The sequence below is a fragment of the Ceratotherium simum genome, chromosome 8, assembly GCF_057802395.1.
Source record: "Ceratotherium simum simum isolate JZ-2026a chromosome 8, ASM5780239v1, whole genome shotgun sequence".
In the NCBI taxonomy this organism is placed as follows: domain Eukaryota; kingdom Metazoa; phylum Chordata; class Mammalia; order Perissodactyla; family Rhinocerotidae; genus Ceratotherium; species Ceratotherium simum.
Genome location: NC_141907.1, coordinates 64,188,364 through 64,214,375, shown reverse-complemented (window position 1 = coordinate 64,214,375; position 26,012 = coordinate 64,188,364). Strand labels below are relative to the sequence as shown.

General features: G+C 37.3%; 1 protein-coding gene across 2 annotated transcripts in view; it reads right to left on the bottom strand.

Moving 5' to 3' along the window:
- The window catches only part of BMP2K (BMP2 inducible kinase), a 135,993-nt gene that overhangs the window by 72,710 nt on the left and 37,271 nt on the right, over positions 1-26,012 (bottom strand). For both annotated transcript variants that reach the window (XM_004430869.3, XM_087434480.1), the window contains exons 2-3: positions 7,832-7,950; positions 4,794-4,899 (exon numbers count right to left, since the gene is read on the bottom strand). In XM_004430869.3, coding sequence (XP_004430926.1) covers positions 4,794-4,899; positions 7,832-7,950 — 225 coding nt within the window. The remainder of the gene's footprint in view (positions 1-4,793; positions 4,900-7,831; positions 7,951-26,012) is intronic.

The window sequence follows — 26,012 nt, the reverse complement described above, 5'->3', positions numbered from 1 at the left end:
ACTAATTCTACCTCTTCCAAACTTTCAATGTTGTAATGAGTTGAATAAATTTTAAAATATTAAACCTCTTTCTTCTATTCAGAGATCTTTGGGCTAGAAACTTTGAATCACAAAATCCAAATCCCCAGAAAAAGCTAAAAGCTGTATTTGACCTACATTTCAAATGTAGAAACAAAGTTTCATTACCCAAAATCAAAGTCTTCTGAAAATTAAAGAATATTCCAATGAAAAATTTAAAAATCAGATTCAGAAATCAAACAATGTATACTGAAGGTCTTTTAAAACAGGATGCATATAACTCTCAAATCTTTCTATATTTTTCAAACAGGCATCACCTCCTAAACAAAAGCTTTTACACTCTGCCCAATTTCATCACTAAAATTTAAAAACATTCTTCTGATCTCTTGAAGTAGTCATCCAACAATTTTCATATCTCTGAGATTACACTTATCACCATTTAATTAAAAGAGCCATAAAGTGAAACCTATCACTCCATTTAAATTTTGATACGACTTGTTTTGTTCTTTTTTCTTTACAAGATAATTAAATTTTATCTGCTACATTGCATCACTGGCCCCAAATCTTCAACCCTTGCTTTATCCATGCCCTTTGCCTTGTAATTGCAGGTCCTCCCAATAAATGGGGCAGAGAGAATGTTCTGCTCTTCCATTTGGGTTCAGCCATGTGACTTGCCTTGTCCAAAAAAAATAAGGCAGAGGTGTGGTGTGCCAGTCCCAAGCCTAGGCTTTAAGAGGCCTCACATCTCCCACTTGCTCACTTGAATTTCTACCATCTCCATGAGAAAAATAAGCCCAGCATAGCTTGTTAGTGCCAGGAAGAGGATGAGGAACATGTGAAACAGAGCCACTCCAACTAATCCCAGCAAACCCACTGGCATGTGAGCAAACCCAGCCAAAATGAGCAGTGTCACCTCATCAAGTTCAGTTTAGAACAGCTGACCCACTAATACACGAGCAATAATAAACAAACAGTGTTTCATGCTATTGACTTTTAGGATGTTTTGTTATTAAACAAAAACTAACGGATATATTATCCATGGGAATTTCTGTAGGAGACCTCCTAGAAATGAAAGCTCTTTTCATAAAATAATAAAAGTAAACTCAAAATACTAACTCTGATTTCTGGAAGTCTGATACCTAAAGCACATAATTTCTCTTTAACCTATACATCAGAACATTAGCAAATTAATCAGAGCCAAACTATGAACCTAGAGAGATATAACATCTGACAAAAGATGACTGTAAACATTTGATACCCAAAACCATGATGAGGCATACCAGCTACACAACACATTCTTTTACTTTCTATACAGTTTTACCCCTGCATAATCAAAACCAATGTACCTGAACTATACACATAACACTGATTCCCTTGCTAAAGTACCTTCATTTTTAAACAATTTTATGTAATACAATTAGCTTTTATAGAGGTAGTAAGGAGAGAGTATTTATTCTCCTATTCTCTACCCCTCCAACTTACTCCTCTCCCCTAGGAGGAAAAAGGAAGTTATCTAATTGATTCATCTGAGAAAAGGAACTGAGCATGCTCTATTCAGATCCTCTGGATTCCTTCTCTTAAGATATAATTGCCCACTGAGAGGGTACATTCAGATCTGTAATACATACAGTTAGCTGGTGAAACATTTGAAGAAAACTTCTAACATACAAGAAAAGGCATAATAAAAAATACAAAAGAATTCAAAAAAAACAAAAACACAAGAAACTGAAAAAGTCTTTAAAAACTGTAATTAATAACTGCAGACAACAAAAGATTTGCATCCAAAACAAGAGCAAGGTGTATTTTAACAAAGAATAACAACAGTGAGAGAACAAGGAGGAGTTCCTGAAAATTAAAAATAACATAACAGAAATACAAAATTATATAGAGGAGCTCAAAGATACATTTAAGGAATACTCCCAACACAAGTAGAATAAAAAGAAAAAGAAGAAAAATTTTAAAAAATAAAATCAGAGGATCAATCAATCTAGGAAGATAATATCCTAAAAATGGAAAGTCCAGAAAAAGAGAACAGAAAAAATAAAGGGGAAAATACTGGGGGCCCAGCAAAAAGGATACCAAAATGACCCATAACCAAGGCACATATATCTTGAATTTTAGAATGCTGGGAATAAAGAAAAGATTCTACAAGTGTCCATGAAAAAGAGGTCACATAAAAAATTGAGGCATCATAATGCATCACACTTCTCAATAGTAACACTAGGGGAAAAAAGAATAATGCCTTCAAAATTCTAGATCAAAATTATTGCTAACCTATAACTCTTTAGCCAGCCAATATATGTGCAAGGTTTCAAAAATGTTTCCTTCCATAAACCCATTATGAGAAAGCTACTGAAAATTGTGCTCTACCAAAGGAGGTAGTAAAAACAAGGGGGAGACATGAGTAGCAGGGAGTCTAAGATAGGAGGGAGGAAAAGGGAATTCTCGGAATGACAGCTAAATGCTGTTCAAAATTAAGCAGAACTGAACTCTCCCCAAAGGAGACTTTCTAAGGGAAAAAAATATGAAACTGACACAAATATTAAAATGTTTACACATACTGCATAAAGATTTACACTTCTATTGGGGAATGTGGGGCTAAAATACTAATGTATACGAAGGAAATTAGGCAAACGAAAAATGGGGTAATTATTAACTCCAGGAAAAATAAAAAGAAGTACAAGAAAGAAAATGCAATTATAGAATATTACACATCACAGTTAAATGAAAAACAAAATAATTTAAACACTAATTATTGATTTATTCCAAAAACTAAGACCATACCACACTGACAGTAAAATCCTCATCTTTTCTTGGAGACAGTATCTAAAACAAAATCAGAAATAGCACTAGCAAACTTTCTTTCAAGAGCTTCCTCAAGCCCAGAATCACATACTTCCCCTGCTTTTCTAGTTCCTTCTCTTTCATACTCTAAATATCTCACTAAAACTACAGATTCTCCTACATAATGCAGTGTAGAAATATGGAAGTCAATATGAGAAGAAACATCTCCAGGATTTTAAAGTGAATGCCTCTGAGGAGAGGGAGGGAGCAGAAGGATACAGATTTAGCCACAGCTTAACAGAACTATTTGACTTTTTAAAACATGTGCATGAACTACTTTGATAAAAATTAAAATTTCATGTAAAACAAAGCTTGCTGATTCAACCAGATAAAATTTTCAAAAAAATTTTAAAAAGCAAAAGAATGCCTTCCTCAAAACATAGCTCAGGTTATACTTCTACTTTAAAATAAAATCAGTCCCCTAAAAATTGAAGTTCATTTGGTTCCCCTTTTAAAATATCTTCTGGATGACAATTAATTAAACTCATCCAGGGTTATGATTATGCCTGATTCAATTACAAGGAGTTACAAGTAACCAAGGGCTATTAGTCAACTCTAATCCAGTTAATAATTAGCATCATAAAAGCTAGAATTCAGGAAAGTGGAGTAGGGAAAATCAATATCTTCTCCTTAAAAAGATCACAATGCTGTAGAGAAAATGAGAAACATATAAAACAATCAGGAAAACATCTAATTTTTTAATATTATATATGGAAATAAGAACAAATATATCACAATAGACATTATAATATTAATTCACTTCATTTTCCTCTGTCCTTCCCTCCTTACAAGACTGGAGTAGGGCTGGCCCCATGGCTTAGCAGTTAAGTGCACACACTCCACTACTGACGGCCTGGGTTCGGATCCCGGGTGCGCACCGATGCACCACTTCTCCGGCCATGCTGAGGCCGTGTCCCACATATAGCAACTAGAAGGATGTGCAACTTATGACATACAACTATCTACTTGGGCTTTGGGGAAAAAAAGGAGGACTGGCAATAGATGTTAGCTCAGAGCCGGTCTTCCTCAGCAAAAAGAGGAGGATTAGCATGGATGTTAGCTCAGGGCTGATCTTCCTCACACAAGAAAAAAAAAAAGACTGGAGTAAATGAGACCATATTTTCTCCATCACCACCACCCTCCTCTTCCTCCTCCAATCTTCAGGAAATGACAGGAGTTCCTGGTATCATAATTAACAATCATAACTATCTCTAAAAAATCTAAATATAAACCAGGGCTCCCTAGAACCCAAATTGTCAGATGCAGTCTGATCAAAACGAAAAAGCAAGTTTGCAGGAAATGGATTAATTGCCCCCTTCACACACACAGTAAAGTAAAAAAAAAAAATTTCAGGTATTTTTAAAAAATTATTATTATTCTGAAGGCATACTTTACAAGTAAATATTTCTTTGAAAATACCACATTAGGTCCAAATAAAATGCGGTGTTCTATCTTCTAATATTTATAAAAGAACTCCAAAAGACCACATAACAAAAGTTTACAAAAATTATAGATCAAAATGTATCCTCTACATTTATTACATTTAATATGTTAAAAGATAACATGGTAGAGTGCTGGAAAAAAATCTTACACCACTAATATTGACACATTAAGCTCTTCTTGGTTGGATTATAAAGAAATGTATAGGGAGCGTGAGGTGTAACTGCTCTTGAGCTGCTTAGATTACCCACTTTAAACCCAACAGCATTCTTCTGATTGTCCTTTTACACGCTCATATCATCACTGCAGCAACTATGACTAGGTTTTAAATATTTTTTAACAGCATTCCTTAATTAGACAGATAATTAAAGCTGAGATTGCAAGAAGTGTCTAGAATTAGGTGACAGCTGCCCTGGGAGAAACCAAAACACCTAGTAATCCATTTTAAGGGCAATTTTTTTTAGTATAAAACAAATGCAAAAAATACTTACCTCGACAATATTCCATTAAGATAAGCACTTCCCATACATTATCACTAATTGAATTAACAGCACAGTCCAAATAACCCACGATATTTTTGTGACCAGACAGCTCTTTCTGTAAAAAAGAAAAAAAATTTTAAAAACTGGAAAATGTACATTTTAAAGCTCTATTATTAGCAATGGTTTTGAAGTCTACATTAATATATTTAAAGAATTTCAAAAAGTAAGAATTAGGCATAAGTACATAATCTGACATATTTCAAAAAAGTTGCTACAGTTTCAATGGAAAGTTTACTTACATGTGATCATCATTTTCTAACAGGCAAATTTTCAATGAATACTATTTTTAAATTCAGAGAGGAAGAAAGAGACGGTTCACTCAAAAGTAAGTCTCCAAAAGTGAGTGTGCAAGACAGGCCTTTGGGACTCAAGAATAAAATATCAGAACTTCTATTTATATTTACTTTTATCTCCAAAAAAATAAATTAAGCTCTAATATTTACGAACTAACAACTATGCTCTCATTTGTTTGTTTTGCCTGCAACATGCTGCAACTTATGTGTACCTAGTTAAGTGGATTTATGAATGGATATACATTTAACTAAATAACCTAAAAAATGAACAACAGGCTACAAAAGATTTCTGTAAAGAAACTATAGGATAAAGATAATCCTAATAATACAAGTACAAGGAAATGAGAAAAAAATAGCAAATCCAGCACTTTTGCTCCTAGTGCACGATAATCAGCAGCATATAATGAGTTTAAAAATAACAATGATCTAATTAGGTCTGTCTGGAAATTAAAAAACAATTATCAAGAATACTATTTAAAATGAATTTACATCCACTATTATTAATAATAAACCTAGTTTTAACTGTGTAATATAATTTGAGATATTGGCTAATGGCAGCTGAAAATGTGAATAATTCAAAAATATATATATATAAGGGGGGATGGGTCATCAAACAAAGCTGGAAGACCACTGCTCTAAAGAGCTAATCTCCCTAGAACATCTTGTTCAAAAGCATAGTATTTGAGTGTTGCTGCTGTTGATGACTTTCTTTTATATGTCTCAAATTATACAAATTCTATTGAAAGGAAGAATTATGGTGCAATAGTACCATATCTGGGCTCAAGTTAGTTAGAGAACTTAGTCTAAGATTCCTCATTATCTTAGGGTAAATCTTTTGACCCTTTTAGCTAATAGCCTTACCTTAAAAAAAGCAAGACTCAAAGTCTAATCAACTCTAGTCTAGCTAAGAAATAGGACAAAAGAGCAGAATTCCGATAAGTCAGATTGTATAAATGTGCCTATCTTCAAACAAAAGGGGTCAAAACATATGTTGATAAAGATGTTGATACAAAATAAGAAATCCCCCTTTTAACAGCTGGATAAGTAGGACTGACAATAACAGGTGTTTACAAGGATGTGGAAAAACTGGAAGTCTGATACACTGCTGGTGTGAACATAAAATGGTTCAGCTGCTATGGAAAACAGTTTAGTGGTTCCTAAAAAGTTAAACACAGAATTACCACATGATCCAGCAATTCCACTCCTAGATGTATACTCAAAAGAACTGAAAACAGGTACTCAAACAAATACATATACACCCATATTCATAGCAGCACTATTCACAATAGCCAAAAGGTAGAAACAGAGCAAATGTCCATCAATGGTTTTAAACAAATGTTCATCAGCAGAGGAATAGATAAACAAATTGTGATTCTCACACACACACAAACACACATACACACAGAGGAATATTATTACACCATAAAAAGGAATGAAGTACTGATACATTTTAAAATGTGGATGAACCTCAAAACATGCTAAGTGAAAGAAGGCAGACACAAAGGGTCACATATTGCATGACTCTATTTATATGAAATATCCAGAACAGGTAAATCCACAGAGATACAACGTAGATGGGTGGTTGCCAGGGGCTGGAACAAGCGGGTAATGGAAAGCAACTGCTTAATGGGCAGGGTGGTTCCTTTTGGAGTGATGAAAGGTTTTAGAACTAGAGATGGTGGTTGCATAACCCTGTGAATGTACTAAACGCCACTGAATTTTTCACTTGAAAATGGTTAATTTTATATGATGTGAATTTTACCTCAATAAAACAAAAATGTTAAATATATATGTTAGCACTTGATAAACAGTGGATGAGGAGAGGAAGAGAAAAGAAGAAAAGCGAAGAGGAGAAAGAGGGAAAGTCAGGGGAGAAAGGGGATAACAAGAACAAGAAGCCATCCAGAGCACTGAGAATAAGCAACCCTTGAAAAAAAAAGAAAATTTTATTTTGTAATGTTTTTTAACTATTTAGTCTAGTTAATTGAGTCACTGAAATTTTCTTTAATGGTCTACTAAAATATTTTTCACTTTTCCTAATATTTACAAAGAATTTTTCCCTTGCTGAAGGATACCTTACCATATATTGCAGAGCATACCAAAAAAAAAAAAAGCCGGATCAACTTTACAGAATGATTTTAAAAATGAAAAGCAAAACTAATTATTGTTTGTGAATACAAACACATACAGTGAATGTATTAAACACCCATTGGAATGGTAAACACCAAATTCAGGACAGTGGTTTCTTTCTGGATGAGGAAGACAGTATAGGGATATGGCTGGGGAAGAATACACAGAAGCCTTCAACTGTATCTGTAAGGTTTTGCTTCTTAAGCTGGGTCGTGGGCAAAATGGTGTTCATTATATAATTCTCTAAATTTTTCTATCCTCAAAATATTCCATAATTAAAATGTATTTAATAAAAGAATAAAGAAGGGTAGCTTGCCCACTGAATACAGTAGGGAAGGCAGGAAAGAAGAGAGGAAGGAATTGGCTGCACTTAGCCCTACGTATGGCTATAAGGAATATACTATAAATTCCCAGATAATTTTCCAAGTTAATTGAATGATCTTCAAAGGTTTTCTAGACGTGCATAAACCAATAAGTAACTTGCCAAAAAGCTGGTTAATATTATAGTGCAAAACCAAAAGAAAATACACCAAATCTTTAAAATGGAATTACTCTTTCACTTACCATAATTGTAATTTCCCTTTTACAAACATTGAGGTCTGGCATGTTATTGACATACATTCGCTTCAATGCATGGCGAACTCCACCATGTGTCCGCACGAGGAAAACCGTGGAGAATCCACCTAGAAGAACAAGTACCAGTTAATTAAAAAGAATCAGAAACTACTTCCAAAATCATATAATATCACTGAGGAGCTTAATCTCAGAGGGAAATAAACTGACTGTAGCCAAGACAAAAATAAGAACAGTAAGCAACTAACATATTAGATTAAAAGCCAAAACATTGGATTCCAAGGCCAATCATGAGATAGCACATAGGGGATAACACGCTTCTCAAATGAACATGCCTTTCTTTTAAAGGTTAAAACACTAAAATTTCATTTTGAATGGGAATACCTCCTATATAGTATGTGGAAAATGTCAGAACATAATTATATTACTATAGTTTGGCATATACTAGTAATTGCCTACCAATCAGCCTCCCCCTCTTGTGATGACAAAACACTGATGTTATTTAATATGAGACATCAATAGATCTCTCCTCCAGTTCTTGGGGCCCCTCCTTCAGTTCCAGGCGATGAACCAACATGGTTCTAAGGTGATAATGGGAATCCCATTTCCTCTTGTCAGTAACTGATTTAGCATTGGATGTGTAACCAATTTTGGCTAACGGGACTTAAGGGAAAGTCTGCTGGGGGTTACAGGGAAAGATTTTTCACCAAGAAAAAAAGAGAGAGACTTATGAAGAAAGCCCTGCTATTCCTCCCGGCTTTTGGATTCTGTTGTATAAGAATATGATGTTTAGACCTAGGGCAGCCATCTGTGGCCATGCTGAGAAAAAGAATCAGAGAAAATGACCCAGAACACTGACATAGTTAGGCTACTGAATTAGACAACTCTGGAACCACCTCCTTCCAGAACTCTTATGAGATGTGAGATGGTAAATGTCCTCACCATTTATGCCACACTTGTTTGGACAGTGTGTTTGGACAATTCACCTGAGAAAGCATCATAACTGAAACATATAGCTAGGTATTCTAGAGAACAATTACTCCTGTCACATCTGAACAAACATTTGCACTTGAGATTTTTAAAACTCATCTTGGCATAGATATTTTGTAGTTTACTTATAGTTTAAACCAAAAAACGGTGTGTCACTTTTATCAATTAGATAGCCCTTATAAAGCAGCATCCTGAGCAATGATAAAGCATTTGCACTCCAGCTCAGTGCAAAGCAGTCAAAATAACAAGAGGGGAAAAGAGCTCCTAGGACACTCCAGAATCAGAGTCCAGAGTCTCCATATCTTTCAATTGCAGTTACAAGAAACTGCACAACTCCCCACTTGTACATTTGAATTTCCATGTATATACTGTAGGGGAAATCAAATCAACCCCCTCACAAGGCAGTTACCAGGAGAGAAGAAGATAATGTTTGGGAAAAGTACTTTAATTAAAAGCTCTAATAATGCAGGGCATTTTTTAAAAAGAAGTTCACTTAGCATTAATTTCATATGCAAACATTAACAAATGAGTAGCATTAATACAGTGCTACTTTACTCAAATTTTATTTGATTAAAAATTAAGGAAAATGCTAAAAGTTAGAATATCTCTAGATATGGAGGTAGTATAAGTATAGGTCAAGATAAATCACTTAAATAGCATTTGTTTTGATACATTTATCTAGCAATTCCCCTAGAACAATGCTTCCCAGACATAGCTATGCACCAGAATTGCCTGGTGAGCTGGTGGGTGTGTATGTTTGTATGTTTATGTTTGAGTGTGTGCGCGCGCGCGCATGTCTATGTGTGCAGGAATTTATCTTAAATAATTTCCGAGTTCTGACCCTAAGTCTGAATCAGAAAGTCTCAATCAGGCTTAGTATATACATTGCTAAAAATCCCTACTTAGTTTATTATTCTACTTTTGTATGTTTTTATGAATATATAATAATGTAAATTGGTTTTTCAGAGGGGGCTGTCCCCCAGATGGTTCTCATGTACAACCTAGTTAAGTATCCACTGAACCAGAGTAAAAGTTCCTGGAGGAAACATGGATCCTATATATCCATTCTCAACCACCCACAGAATAAAGTAATTTTATCCCTATGAATTAGGGAAATTGGGGAAAAAATGTTAACTAAGTTTTCTTGATAAAACCCCTGTTCCAGAAGTTAAAGTTTGCCAATTCCACTAATCCTAAATTAGACACAGATATGGCCAAATGTTAAGTTTTCTAAATAGAGAGATAATGTGTTCATCAACTATGATTTATATCTAAACATGGTAAATAATGGTCATTAATAGTGCCTGCTTTGAGAATGAAATGGAATAACATGTTTATATTTCTCTAAATACTATATTTTCCAGAACTTTCTGATTAAGTATTAGTTAGCTAATATTATCTCTGTTCGAAGAATGCATTTAGTGGGAGGTAACTAGTTAAGATATAGTAAACCAAAAGAGAAGTATCATCAACCTGCTTGCCACCAATCCATATCTACCAAATTCTTCAACACATATATTTCTTCAGAGAAGTCTTTCATGACCCAATTCATGCTCATCACTCCCTCAGGCACCTGTACCTAGAGTTTTGACTATATTATGATATACTTGAACTCTCAGCTCATTTCATACACAAATCAAAAGATTACTGGAAGTAACCACAAATTACACTTATTATATACTTCTATATCTAATTCAATACATAGTTCAATTCAAGTCCAATTCAAGGCACAGTTTTTAAATTATTATAAATAAACTTATAATTCCAATATGGGATTAAAAGAGTACTATAAAGCATTCCAAAGGTTTTCAAAATCCCATGAAAATAAAAGAACTAGTGACAGATAATGGTCTGACAGAGCAAAATGGGAAATAATATGTATTTATGAAAGTTAACATGAAAAGGGAAATTATGGATATATTTTGTTATCTGTAAATTATACAATATAGGCAGGACATACAGTTCACATGTGAAACAATTCCATAGGCTGCCTAACAAATCTCACCTTTTTTCTCCCATGCTCCACAAAAAGTAATCACATTTAAATAAAGGAGTGGCTTTAAGCCAACCTAAACTTGCTTCAATTAGTAGTATTAAAATAACGACAATGCAGCTCGCACCTGACTGAAAACCATCTTGGAAGGCACTGCTCTAGAGATGCCAGGCACCTTCAGTGACTGTGTATGAACGTACAGCATGTATTTCTACAGACTAACTTTTCCTCCTGATAAATCATTATTTCTTCCTCCTATTAAGCCATTATTTTTCCATTTTGTCTTATTTTTAATTTATTAATTGTATATATATACTTGTTACTCCCCTCAAATTTGTTTAGAAAGAAAACATGAAAAAGTAAAAAATTATAGAATCAATTTCTTTCTTTCTTATCTTCCTTGTACTTCCACTGGCAAGGATATTATTTTACCAATTAAAGGTATCCAAAGGAGCAGAAATTCATCAATAACAAAACAATCGTTACAGCAGGGCTAAGTGGTCCACTGGGTTAAGTGGACAAGAAACCAAAACCTGGATTAGGACATTAGTTTTAGACTGTAGTCAGCCTGGGATAAATCATAATGAACAATCCTCCATCCAAACTCAAGGGCCAGCCACCCAGGAAATCCTCCAATTACTTTATACTGATAAAGTTTGTTTTTAAGGTAATTTTTATACAGGTTTTATCAGATAATGTTTATAAAAATGTCTAGTTTTTAAAAATTGATACCTCTATATAGGGTTCACCCTCTCCTCCCCACCTTTTTTCAACAAAAATAGAATCTTACAATACAGACTGCAATAACACATTGCTTAACTTATTCTTTTTAATAGTTGTATAGTATACCATACATATAAATACCATAATTTAATAATCTCCAAAGTGGTGGTCATTCAGGTTGGTCTGGTATTTTATTTGCCTGTTTCTTGCCATTACCAACAACAAATGTTGCACAATAAACACTCTGTACAAACATTCTTAAGGACTGGTGCTTTTGTTCCTGTAGCAGATTCCCAAGGTAAATCTACCAAAGGAAAAACACCTTTCAAATTTGATACTGCTAAATTAATACCTGGAAAGGCTGTAGCAATTTCCACTAGCAATGTAAGAGCCAGTTTTCTCACATGCTCACCAGAGCTTACTAAGACATTTTAAATTTTGCCAATTTGATAGAGAAAGATTCTCACACTGTTATTTCTATCTGCATTCCTCTGATTACCAGTGATATTGAGCATCTTTACCTCTTTTTGTTGGCCACTTATACTCCCCTTCTGTGACTTGCCTTCATATTATTGGTGTCTTTCACTAACAGGTTATTTCTTTCTTTCGTTTGGTAGGAGAGCATTATAGAACTCTGTTAATAAGCAACTACAAATATTTTCTCCTGGTCTGTCATTTGTTCCACTTGGTATACGGATGGCGTCTTTTGCAAATTAAAAAACACGTTTAATATTTCTATGAACATAAAAAACAGCATGCGAGGACACACATCAAAGCTTGACTCGGAATCACATAACTGGGGGAAGAGGAACTTAATTTTTTCTTTACATGCCATCATAGTGTTGGATGTTTTAAGAGGTCTATGTTTTATTGGTAATTTTTAAAGAAATAATGTAGAAAATTTCTTTTAAATGAATGAGAAAAGTACTCATCACCTTAAAAAACATATCAAGGAAAGCAAGAAGATAAATGTTCAGAATCTTAGCAGGCAGAATTGCTGCAGAGTAAAAGCAGCATACAAAAAGCAGTCACACAAAGTCAAGAGATTTCCAATTAACATATGGCCGTCTCAACACTAGCATTTACCTCTGCACCCGCCATAACAAAAATAACAGAAAGGATTTTTTAAGGCATAAACCCAAAACATCAAAGAGAATGAAAGAGGCAAGAGATGTCAACAAAATTTTGGAAATCGGAGAACTTACGGACACATGGTAAAGGATTAAACAAAACAGAGAAAGGCCACACCAAGCATCTGATTGGGGGAGGGGGCAAGCAAGGATGAGCCAGAAGCAAGCCCATTCTAATGGCATAAACCTGGAGACACTGAAGAATTACAGGGGCCATCTGAAGGCAGAGATAGCAATGGGAAAATAGGAAGACCGGCTTAAAGTCTTCATAAAAGCAGTCACACCTCTAGATTCCCTACCCCATTCCCCACAGTCAGGATTAGTTAAACCAGCAGTAATCTGTGACACCAGGCACCATTTGGAGCCAGGAAGGCAAGAGAAGGGAGGGAAGGGTGTAGTCCTGAAAACAAAAGGATTAAGTAAAAGTTTACATACTAAAAAGAGAATCTGGGGCCGGCCCAGTGGCTTAGCCCGGCATGCTGAGGCCGTGTCCCACATACAGCAACTAGAAGGATGTGCAGCTATGACATACAACTATCTACTGGGGCTTTGGGGGAAAAATAAATAAATAAATAAAATTATTAAAAAGAGAATCTCCCACCTCAACCCTAGACGACTGTTCGGCTACAAGAACTAGACATACAGCACATCCTAATCACAACAGGAGATTACAGAATTTCTCTGCTGGGAAACTGGATTAAAAAAATATATAGATTCTGAAATTTGGGAGTCACACAATGAAAAAAGTGGCTTTCTGACTCATCACACTCAAGTGAAGCCCTGAATCAAGAAACTCTCCCCATTTGCACAAAGCCTTTCCAATCATCACTTTAGTGCCTCGCTCTTTCAAAAACAGACATCAAAGGTTGATCAGTCATTCACAGAAAGCTTCTAATATGAATAAGAGATGAAAAACAAGCAAAGATGAAAAAAGGAACTTTGAAGAGATGCTGGGAGCCAAAGAAATCATCCAATGGGCCGGCGCCGTGGCTTAGCGGTTGGGTGCGCTCACTCCGCTGCTGGCGGCCCGGGTTCAGATCCCGGGCGCGCAACGACGCACCACTTCTCCGGCCATGCTGGGGCCGCGTCCCACATACAGCAACTGGAAGGATGTGCAGCTATGACATACAACTATCTACTGGGGCTTTGGGGGAAAATAAATAAATAAAAATTATTTTAAAAAATTACAAAGAAATCATCCAAAGAACCTATAAATATCTTCAGAGTTAAGGAAAAATATTGCAGTCATGAAATAAGAGCAGGGTCCTATAAAAGAGACACACAGAGAATGAGAAATGACTTCTGCAAATTAAAACTAAGAGATCAAAACTAAAAACTTCTACATAGAAGCTAGAAGATGAAATCAAGAAAATTTTCCAGAGGATAAAAGAAATAATAGAGAAAAAAACAGGAACATAAAACGACCAGTCCAGCAGATCCAGTATCACAATAACAGAAGATCCAGAAAGAGAAGAGAGAGAAAATGAAGGAAAAAAATATATCAAAGATACTAACAGACACAAATCCCAAACTTGAAGTACATGAGTTTCCATAAGTAAAGGGTTCAGCGAGTAAACACCAAGCACAATAAACAAAAAGGGATCTGTATCAAGGTTCATCATCAAGAAATTTCAGAAGGTTCAGGATAAAGAGAAGATCCTAAAAGCTACAAGAAAAATTGATCGCAAATTTGCCTTAGTTAGGGATGGCGTTAGCCCTATATCCTTATCCAGTCATCTCACAAAGCAAGGAGTGATTATGTGAGCACAATTATGCTAATACTATTCTTAAAAGGGCATATTATATATTGATGGCATCATTTTACCAAATACTTCATTCTCTAACTGAAATTAGACAGGAAACTTTTACAGTTGCTTCAATATTTTTCCATTTCCAAAGTCATCATAGTAAGATAATCATTGTAAGGTAACTGTATAGTAATATTAAGAATAATGCCAGTAAATAATAGTAAAAATGTCCAGAAGACACATGAAAAGATGCTCAACATCACTAATCATCAGGGAAATGCAAATCAAAACAACACTAAGATACCACCACACGCCTGTTAGAATGGCTATAATCACCAAGACAAAAAACAACAAATGTTGGAGAGGATGTGGAGAAACAGGAACCCTCATACACAGCTGGTGGGAATGCAAATTGGTGCAGCCTCTATGGAAAACGGTATGGAGATTCCTCAAAGAATTAAAAATAGAGATGCCCTATGATCCAGCCATCCCACTACTGGGAATCTATCCAATGCACCTGAAATCAACAATCCAAAGAGGCTTATGCACCCCTATGTTCATTGCAGCATTATTCACCATAGCCAAGAAGTGGAAGCAACCTAAGTGTCCCTCGACTGACGACTGGATTAAGAAAATGTGGTATATATATACAATGGAATACTACTCAGCCATAAAAAAAGACAAAATCGTCCCATTTGCAACAACATGGATGGGCCTGGAGCGTATTATGTTAAGTGAAATAAGCCAGAAAGAGAAAGACAAACACTGTATGATCTCACTCATATGTGGAATATAAACCAACACATGGACAGAGAAAACTGGACTGTGGTTACCAGGGCAGTGGGGGTGGGGGGGTGGGCACAAGGGGTGAAGGGAGTCATATATGTGGTGATGGACAAACAAAAATGTACAACCCAAAATTTCACAATGTTAGAAACCACTAAAACATCAATTAAAAAAAAAAATGTCCAGAAGATATGCTAGAATCCACATCTTACTATTAGATGACCCAAAAAACTTAAATACTATATAGTGAGCAAGGCTGAGTATTCCAAAATCATCGTTTTAAAGAAGAGACCAACAAGAGAAATGAAATGATAGGATTTAGTCCTTTACATTAATAATGGACATTATGAGGGTTGGAGGTTTTGAAGCAACAAGCACTGCTAGGTAAAAATGGAAGACAAAGTAATGCCTGGTAAGTTAGTAGGAACACAACTATCATTTATTGAATGCATGAATGAATGAATCAATGAATGATGACAAAAAGCTCCATTAATTTTCTTCTTGAAACTCAGTATAGCAAGGGCGAGGGGGGAGCAAGGCTTATGGGGTCAGGCATGGAATTAAATACTAACTCCACCATTACTAATTGTATAAACATAAGCAAGTTAACTTCTAAGCCCTGGTTTCCTCATACATTTTGGCAGACAGTGTAAGATCTCATAGGACTGTTCTGAAGAGTGAATGAGATTATGTATGTACAGTACCTAATATAGCCCATTTAATAAATAGTAGCTATTATAATTACTACTACTATTACTATTATGCTGTTGTTATTAATACTACTCCATCTTGCAAAGATTAGATTTAGACTACACATTTTAAATAATACAAAGCATGAAAATAAACACATGACTTGATAAACAAACTAATATAAACACAGTAATATTCAAAGAGACTATATTTACCTACATGTCCCAAATCATTTGTAACTCCAAATATAAATAAAATGTCATGCATAATTCAAACCCAAAATCAGCTTTAAAAATAATACTTCGGTTTAAAGACTCGGAAATTTGAGGTAGTTAAATGAAGGCTAAAATAATCTTTTCTTTTTAACACTATAAACCACCTCTATGTTTGGCTTCTTAAAGTCTGTGTCTAATGGAAAGCAATCCACTAGAGTCACTCAAAATGATGTCTAAATGAATCCTCCCCCCATTCATTTTAGGGTAGAAATGTCCTATAAGTTGATTATGTTTATTAAAAGCATTACTCTGACTCTTCAGTGGTGGGGCCCCCAGATAGCTTCAGGATGGAGGGTTGTCCCAGAAAAACCAATTACATGATTAGAGGGTTGGAACTTTTCAGCCTCACTCCCACACCACCTCTTGAACTCTGAAGGGAAAGGAGGGTTAGAGGTTGAGTTCAATCCTGTGGCCAATGATTTAACCAATCATGCCTATGTAAAGCAGCCACAACAAAAACTCTGAAGAACAAGGTTCAGAGAGCTTCCTGGTTGGTGAACATACTGATGTATTGACAGAGTGGTGGACCCTGACTCCATGGGGACAGAAGCTCCTTTGCTAGAGACCTTTGCAGACCTTGCCTTACATACCGGTTCATCTGGATTGCTCATTTGTATCCTTTATAATAAAATGGTAATCATAAGTGTAGCACTTTCCTAAGTTCTGTGAGTCATTCAAGTAAACTTATCAAATCTGAAGAAGGGTCATGGGAAGCCCCAAATTTGCAGTCAAGCCAGTCCATCAGAAGTGCTGGTGGCCCCCTGGCCTCTGAAATGGGGGCAATTTTGTGGGATTAAGCTCTTTAACTTGTGGGGTCTGCACTTACTCTGGGTAGTGTCAGAATTGAATTGAATTGTTGGACACTCGTTTGGTGTCGGAGAATTGTTGGAATACAACTACTTATCTAGAAGTAGTAGTTATGGACGTATTTTATCTTCTGCTTAGGAAGATGAAAAGTATCCCATAGAGCACAATTAAGAAACTTTAAATCTAACTACAATTCAGAATGGATTTGCAATGATCCAAAAAAGTCTGAAAGACGGTACCAGATATTTTGGAGACATGCAATACTGAATTGAGCACTTAATAAATATTTGTTGATACAATCAGACTTCCTTACAGGTTGCACAGCACTTCTTTAAAACTCTCACAGCTTCCTGTCTATACCATACAGCATACTTGATCCTATCTGCTTATCAATCTATGTTCCACTGGGTGTTACACAACTTGATGAGGGTCTCACACAATAGTAAATGCGAAATGAATAATCAATGTGGTTAGAATATAACTGTTCAATCACTTTTGAATTAAGCAAACTGTTCTGAAAAGAAAAAAAAAGGTATTTTTTAAACACATTGTTAAAAGTAACATACACTAGCTTCTTTCACATAACCTGACTACAAGTAAAAAAGTTTCCTAGTCACTACAAAAAATTAATTTTGTCAAGCATAATTTGCATTCAATAAATGTCTCTCAGCTCCTAATCAGTACTTTCTTTTCAAAGAACTGAAAATCCAACTTGGAATAAGTTATATAAAATTAGATACCATTAAATGTTTCCTGTAACCAGTTCTCAACCCATTTTCTTGCCCAACACATGGAGGGACACTACTCCATTTTTGGGACACTACTATTCCCAAAAATGATAGAGAATGTCAATGGGATTAGGAGAAAAAAGTACCAAAATTGAGAAGTATGATATTAAGAAACTGATTCAGCAAGGATCATCAGTGTATGCCAAAATCCTAGATGAAAGGTTGATGAGAAATAGCAGCTTCACATGGTGCCACAGTATCAAAAGGAAAAACATTCCTTTACAAGGGAGAAATCTAGGGGTCACTAATATTGGCATTAATATTGACATTATGTGCTTCCTGATGTGATGCAATACAAACTAAACAGCATCATCTATGAAGTACCTTTGTTAAAAACCTTTGACCTAATAAATCTTAAGGCCTAACTTCCAGTTTAGAGAAAACAGAGGCTAGAAGAATAAGGAAAATGGTAACACAAAGAAACAATCAGACAAAATCTGAGATATTGACTCTTTGGCTAGTTGTCTGGTACAGTGTTCCATGTGCAGAGTAAGAAAATGATGGGGGTAGGGTTATTCTGGATTTTAAAAAACATTACAGGCACCGGCCCCGTGGCTTAGTGGTTAAGTGTGCGCGCTCCGCTACTGGCGGCCCGGGTTCGGATCCCAGGCGTGCGCCAACGCACCGCTTGTCTGGCCATGCTGAGGCAGCGTCCCACATACAGCAACTAGAAGGATGTGCAACTATGACATATAACTATCTACCGGGGATTTGGGGAGAAAAAGGGGGAAAAATAAGGAGGATGATTGGCAATAGAGGTTAGCTCAGGGCCAGTCTTCCTCAGCAAAAAGAGGAAGATTGGCATGGATGTTAGCTCAGGGCTGATCTTCCTCACAGAAGAAAAAAAACAAGACATTACAGGTGGGTGACGTCAGCATCATGGTGGAGTGCACTTCCCGCATTGAACTCTCCCCCTCTAAGACACAACAAAAAGGACATTCATATTCCAACAGAAGCTATTCACATGACACAGGGGACGTCTGAGGCACCCAGGCAGCCATACACCCGAGGACTGAGGTGCTGGAATCCCCAGAGGAAGTGGAAGGAGGTAAGAGGAGTTCCTTTCCTTCCCCGAGTACTGCGACCCAGAGACTGAGACCACTCGGCTCTCAGAGGAGGGGGAGGGGTAGCATGCCACGTGAAAACCGGCACTCTCCAAGAACCCTCACAGCCCATAGGGATCCCCCTACAGAGGGAGCATAACTGTTTCGAGGGTACTTTCAACAAGCTAGCCCCTCAGGAAAGCAGGGAGCAACAGTGAGGTGAGAAACCTCTGAGATCAGGGAGGTGAAAATAAGTGCCCCTCCCCCACCAAGCCTGCCTGACCAGCACTTCAGCATAGCAGCACTTTACCTCAGCCCCATCTCCAGAGGCAGCGGCCCCCAGGCGCCTGGGCCCCACCAGCAAGGGCAGTATGACCACGCCCCACCCCCACAGGTAGCAGCCCCCAGGTGCCCGGGCCCCACCAGCAGCGGGGTGAGCCTGCGCCCCAGCACCAGAGGCAGCGGCAGTTCAGGCCCCACCGCGCCAGAGCCCCAGCAGCTCCAGCTGGACTAAGCCATGGCCCCAGATGCCCCAGCTCCACTGTGCCACGGCCCCAGCTCCTTTGGCTTGACTGCCCCCCCCCCACCGGCTCCAGCTGCTTCGCCTTGGCCTGTGCTCAGGCTCCGGCTGACTTGCAGCTAGCAACTTTGGCCCACCACACTCCAGTTCCAGCTTCTTTGGCCCAGCGGCGCTCCAGCTCCAGCTTCTTTGGCCCAGCGGTGCTCCAGCTCCAGCTTCTTTGGCCCAGCGGCACTCCAGCTCCTCCTTCTTCACCCCAGCAGCGCTCCAGCTCCTCTTTCTTCGGCCCAGCGCAATCCAGTTCCAGCTTCTTTGGCCCTGCGGTGCTCCAGCTCCTGCTTCTTTGGCCCAGTGGCACTTCAGCTGCAGCTGCTTCAACCCACCTGCACCCCAGCCCCAGCTGCTTCAGCCTAGCTGCACTCCAGTCCCCGCTGTTCCCACGCTTCACCCCCAACAGCCTCTGCTCAGCTGCGCTTCAGATCAGCAAGGAGCTGAGAAGAGTGCCCATGGATTGAGGCAGGCCAGAATACACAGCCCTTGACTCCCACCCAGCGGCAGCAAGAGGAAACTGTGACCATATATTTTCACCATGAGGAAAAGTAAGCCAACACAGACAGCCACTATGCAAAAATATATTCAATCTCTAGACCAAAAGGAAAATGACAAGTACCCAGACGTCAACCCGGAAAGCACAGAAATGTATAACCTTAGTGACAGAGAATTCAAAATAGCCATCATAAATAAGCTTAATGAAATACAAGAAAACACAGACAGACAATTCAATGAAATCACGAGTTTCTTCACAAAAGAGATTGAAATTATAAAAAAAAAATCAGAAATCTTAGAGATGAAAACCACAATAGAGGAGATAGAGGAGATAAAGACAAATCTGGAAGCCTTAAGCATCAGAGCTGACAATAAAGAAGAAAGAATTAGCAATACTGAAGATAGCAATGCAGAAATGCTCCCGATGGAGGAGGAAAGAGAACTGAAGAAATGAAATGAAGAAACTCTCCGAGAAATATCTGACTCAATTAGGAAATCCAACATAAGGATTATAGGTATTTCAGAGGGCGAAGAGAGGGAAAAAGGAGCAGAGAACTTGTTCAAAGAAATAATAGCTGAGAACTTTCCAAACCTGGGGAAGGAGTTGGAAATACCAGTGAATGAAATAAATAGATCTCCTAAACATATCAACATGAAAAGACCCTCTCCAAGGCATATAGTAGTAAAGCTGGCAAGAGTCAATGACAAAGAAAAAATATTAAGGGCAGCTAGACAAAAAAAAAAATAACATACAAAGGACTTCCTATCAGACTCTCAGCCGATTTCTCGACAGAAACTTTAAAGGCTAGGAGAGAGTGGAACGATACATTCAAAATTCTGAAGGACAAAAACTTTCAGCAAAGAATACTCTATCCAGTGAAAATATCCTCCAGATATGATGGAGAAATAATAACTATCCAAGATAAACAAAAGCTAAGGGAGTTCATTGCCACAAGACCCCCACTACAAGAAGTGCTCAAGAAGGCCCTCATCCCTGAGAAAAAAAAGAGACAGGGGATTCAAAGTTTTGAACAAGGAGGAAAATAGGTCGACAAAACCATAAAAATTGCAATCCTCTATCAAAATAGATTAGCAAACAATTATAAAACCAAAGATCAAGGGAAGGAAAGCACCAAGAAGAAATATAACCTCATCATGTTAAACACGAACTCACAATACAAGAAGGAATAAGAATTGACAACAATAACTTAGAAGGGGAAGAGGAAAGGGATCAAATCGACTTAGTCTAAGGGAATAAGAGGCCATCAAAAAATGGACTATCACATCCACGAGATTTTTTATACAAACCTCATGGTAACCACTAACCAAATAATCAGAACAGAATCACACACAATAAAGAAAGAGAAAACTAAGAGAACCCTCACACAGAACTACCAAACTGAATTGGTAGCCCAAAAGACATGGTACAAGAAATGGAAGAAATGCAAAAGAACCAGAAAAAGAGCGATAAAATAACAACAACAAGCCCCCATATATCAATAATCACCCTAAATGTAAATGGACTGAACTCTCTAATCAAAAGACACAGAGCGGTGGGATGGATTAAAAAACAAGACCCAACAATATGCTGCCTCCAGGAAACATATCTCAGCTCTAAAGACAAACACAGGCTCAGAGTGAAAGGATGGAAGACAATACTCCAAGCTAATGGCAAACAAAAGAAAGCAGGTGTTGCCATACTTATATTACACAAAGTTGACTTCAAGATAAAACAGGTAATGAAAGACAAAGAGGGGCAATATATAATGATAAAAGGGACACTCCACCAAGAAGACATATCACTTTTAAATATATATGCACCCAATACAGGAGCACTGAGGTACATAAAGCAACTATTAACAAATCTAAAAGGAGATATTAACAACAACACAATAATAGTAGGGGATCTTAACACCCCACTCTCATCAATGGACAGATCATCCAGACAGAAAATAAATAAGGAAATAATGGACTTAAATGAAAAACTTGATGAGATGGACTTAACAGATATATATATAGAGCACTCCATCCAAACCCAGCAGATTACACATTCTTCTCAAGCACACATGGAACATTCTCAAGAATAGACCATATGTTGGGAAACAAGGCATGCTTATATAAATTTAAGAAGATTGAAATCATAACAAGCATCTTTTCTGACCATAATGCCATGAAGCTAGAAATCAACTACAAGAAAAAAACCGGGAAAGTGACAAAGCTGTGGAGACTCAACAACATGCTACTAAACAACCAATCAATCATTGATGAAATTAAAGGAGAAATCAAATCACATCTAGAGACAAATGAAAATGAAAATACACTGTACCAACCCATATGGGATGCCTCAAAAGCAGTCCTGAGAGGGAAACTCATAGCAATACAGGCCCACCTTAACAAACAAGAAAAAGCCCAAATAAGCATCCTCAAACTACGCCTAACAGAATTAGAAAAAGAAGAACAGGGCCGGCCCTGTGGCTTGGTGGTTAAGTGCGCGCGCTGCGATGCTGGTGGCCCGGGTTCGGATCCCGGGTGCACATTGAGGCACCACTTCTCCGTTCATCCTGAGGCCGAGTCCCGCATACAGCGGCTGGAAGGATGTGCAGCTACGACATGCAACTATCCACTGGGGCTTTGGGGGGAAAAATAAAATAAATAAAATCTTTAAAAAAAAAAAAAAAAAGAAAAAAAGAAAAAGAAGAACAAAGCCTAACGTCAGCAGAAGGAGGGAAATAATAAAAACCAGAGCAAAAATAAATGAAATTGAAATTAAAAAAAAACAGTAGAAAGGATCAATGAAACAAAGAGCTGGTTCTTTGAGAAGATAAACAAAATTGACAAACCCTTAGCCAGACTCACCAAGAAAAAAAGAGACAAGCCTCAAATAAATAAAATTAGAAATGAAAAAGGAGAAATTACAACAGATACCACAGAAATACAAAAGATTATGAGGGAATACTATGAAAAACTATATGCCAACAAATTGGACAATCTAGAAGAAATGGATAAATTCTTAGACTCATGTAACCTCCCAAAACTGAATCAAGAAGAAATAGAGAACCTGAATAGACCAATCACAAGTAAAGAGATTGAACAGAATCAAAAACCTCCCAAAAAATAAAAGTCCAGGAGCAGATGGCTTCTCTGGAGAATTTTACCAAACATTCAAAGAAGACTTAATACCTATCCTTCTCAAACTATTCCAAAAAAGAGGAAGATGGAACACGTCCCAACACATTCTACAAAGCCAACACTACCCTGATACCAAAGCCAGACAAAGACAATACTAAGAAGGAAAACTACAAACCAATATCCCTGATGAACATAGATGCAAAAATCCTCAACAAAATACTGGCAAACCGAATACAGCAATACATTAAAAAGATCATACACCATGATCAAGTGGGATTTACACCAGGGACACAGGGATGGTTCAACATCTGCAAATCAATCAGTGTGATACAACACATTAACAAAACAAGGAATAAAAACCATATAATCATCTCAATAGATGCAGAGAAGGCTTTTGACAAGATCCAACATCAATTCATGATAAAAACTCTCAACAAAATGGGTATAGAAGGAAAGTACCTTAACATAATAAAGGCCATATATGACAAACCCACAGCCAACATCATACTCAATGGGGAAAAACTGAAAGCCATCCCTGTGAAAACAGGAACAAGACAAGGGTGCCCACTCTCACCACTCTTATTCAACACCGTACTGAAGATTCTGCCCAGAGCAATTAGGCAAGAAAAAGGAATAAAAGGAATCCAAATAGGCAATGAAGAAGTGAAACTCTCGCAGTTTGCAGATGACGTGATCTTATATATAGGAAACCCTAAAGAATCCATTGGAAAACTATTCGAAATAATCAACAACTACAGCCAAGTTGCAGGGTACAAAATCAACTTGCAAAAATCAGTTGCATTTCTATATACCAACAACGAACTAATAGAAAGAGAACTCAAGAAGACAATCCCATTTACAACTGCAACAAAAAGAATAAAATATCTAGGAATAAATTTAACCAAGGAAGTGAAACACCTGTACAATGAAAACTATAAGACATTATTGAGTGAAATCCATGATGACATAAAGAAATGGAAAAATATTCCATGCACTTGGATTGGAAGAATAAACATAGTTAAAATGTCTGTACTACCTAAAGCAATCTACAGATTCAGTGCAATCCCAATCAGAATCCCAAGGACATTCTTCACAGAAATAGAACAAAGAATACTAACATTCATATGGGGCAAGAGAAGACCCCGAAAAGCTAAAGCAATCCTGAGAAAGAAGAACAAAGCTGGAGGCATCACAATCCCTGACTTCAAAACATACTACAAAGCGGGCCGGCCCCGTGGCTTAGCGGTTGAGTGCGTGCGCTCCGCTACTGGCGGCCCGGGTTCGGATCCTGGGCGTGCACCGACGCACCGCTTCTCCGGCCATGCTGAGGCCGCGTCCCACATACAGCGACTAGAAGGATGTGCAGCTATGACATACAACTATCTACTGGGGCTTTGGGCAAAATAAATAAATAAATAAAATTATTAAAAAAACAAACAAACATACTACAAAGCAACAGTAATTAAAACAGCGTGGTACTGGTACAAAAACAGACACACAGATCAATGGAATAGAATTGAAAGTCCAGAAATAAAACCTCACATCTATGGGCAGCTAATCTTTGACAAAGGAGCTAAGGACATAACGGTAGAGAAGGGAAAGTCTCTTCAATAAATGGTGCTGGGAAAACTGGACAGCCACTTGCAAAAGAATGAAAGTAGACCATCTTCTTTCACCACACACAAAAATTAACTCAAAATGGATCGAAGACCTGAAGGTGAGACCTGAAACTATAAAACTCCTGGAGGAAAATATAGGTAGTACACTACTTGTCATCAGCCATAAGGGGATCTTTTCAAATTCCATGTCTACTCAGACAAGGGAAACAAAAGAAAACATAAACAAGTGGGACTTCATCAGATTAAAGAGCTTCTACAAGGCAAATGAAATCAGGATCAAAATGAATAGGGAACCCACCAACTGGGGAAAAATATTTGCAAACCATATATCAAACAAGGGATTAATCTCCATAATACATAAAGAACTCACACAACCGAACAACCAAAAAAAAAGCGATCCAACCAAAAAATGGGCAGAGGAAATGAACAGATACTCCTCCAAAGAAGATATACAGATGGCCAATAGGCATGTGAAAAGACGCTCAACATCACTAATCATCAGGGAAATGCAAATCAAAACCACACTAAGATATCATCTTATACCCGTCAGAATGGCTATAATCACCAAGACAAAAAACAACAAATGCTTGAGAGGGTGTGGAGAAATGGGAACCCTAATCCACTGCTGGTAGGAATGCAAACTGGTGCAGCCTCTATTGAAAACAGTACGGATATTCCCAAAGAAATTAAAAACAGAAATACCTTATGATCCAGCTATCCCACTACTGGGTATCCACCCAACGAACCTGAAATCAACAATCCAAGGAGGCTTATGCACCCTTAACGTTCATTGCAGCATTGTTCACTATAGCCAAGACATGGAAGCAACCCAAGTGTCCCTCGACTGATGATTGGATAAAGAAGATGTGGTATATAAATACCATGGAATACTACTCAGCCATAAAAAAAGACAAAATCGCCCCATTTGCAACAACATGGATGGACCTGGAGGGTATTATGTTAAGCAAAATAAGCAAGAAAAAGAAAGACAAACAATGCATGATTTCACTCATATGTGGAAGATAAACCAACACACGGACAGATAAAACTGTTTCGTGGTTACCAGCGGCTAGCGGAGTGGGGGGTGGGCACAAGGGGTGGAGGGATGCACTCACATGGTGACTGACAAACAATAATGTACAACAAAAATTTCATAATAAATTACTTTTAAATCCCTAAAAAAAAAAAGACATTAATATCAAATGCAATACATAATCCTTGATTAAATTCTAATTTGAAATAAACTATAAAACATGTTTTTTGTTAGTGGTGAACTATTTGAAAGTAAGTTGTAAGTATCATGTCATTTTACTCATTAATACTTAATGGGTACTTTAAACACATACACATTCTTAAAATGCGTGTATTATCCTATATAACCACAG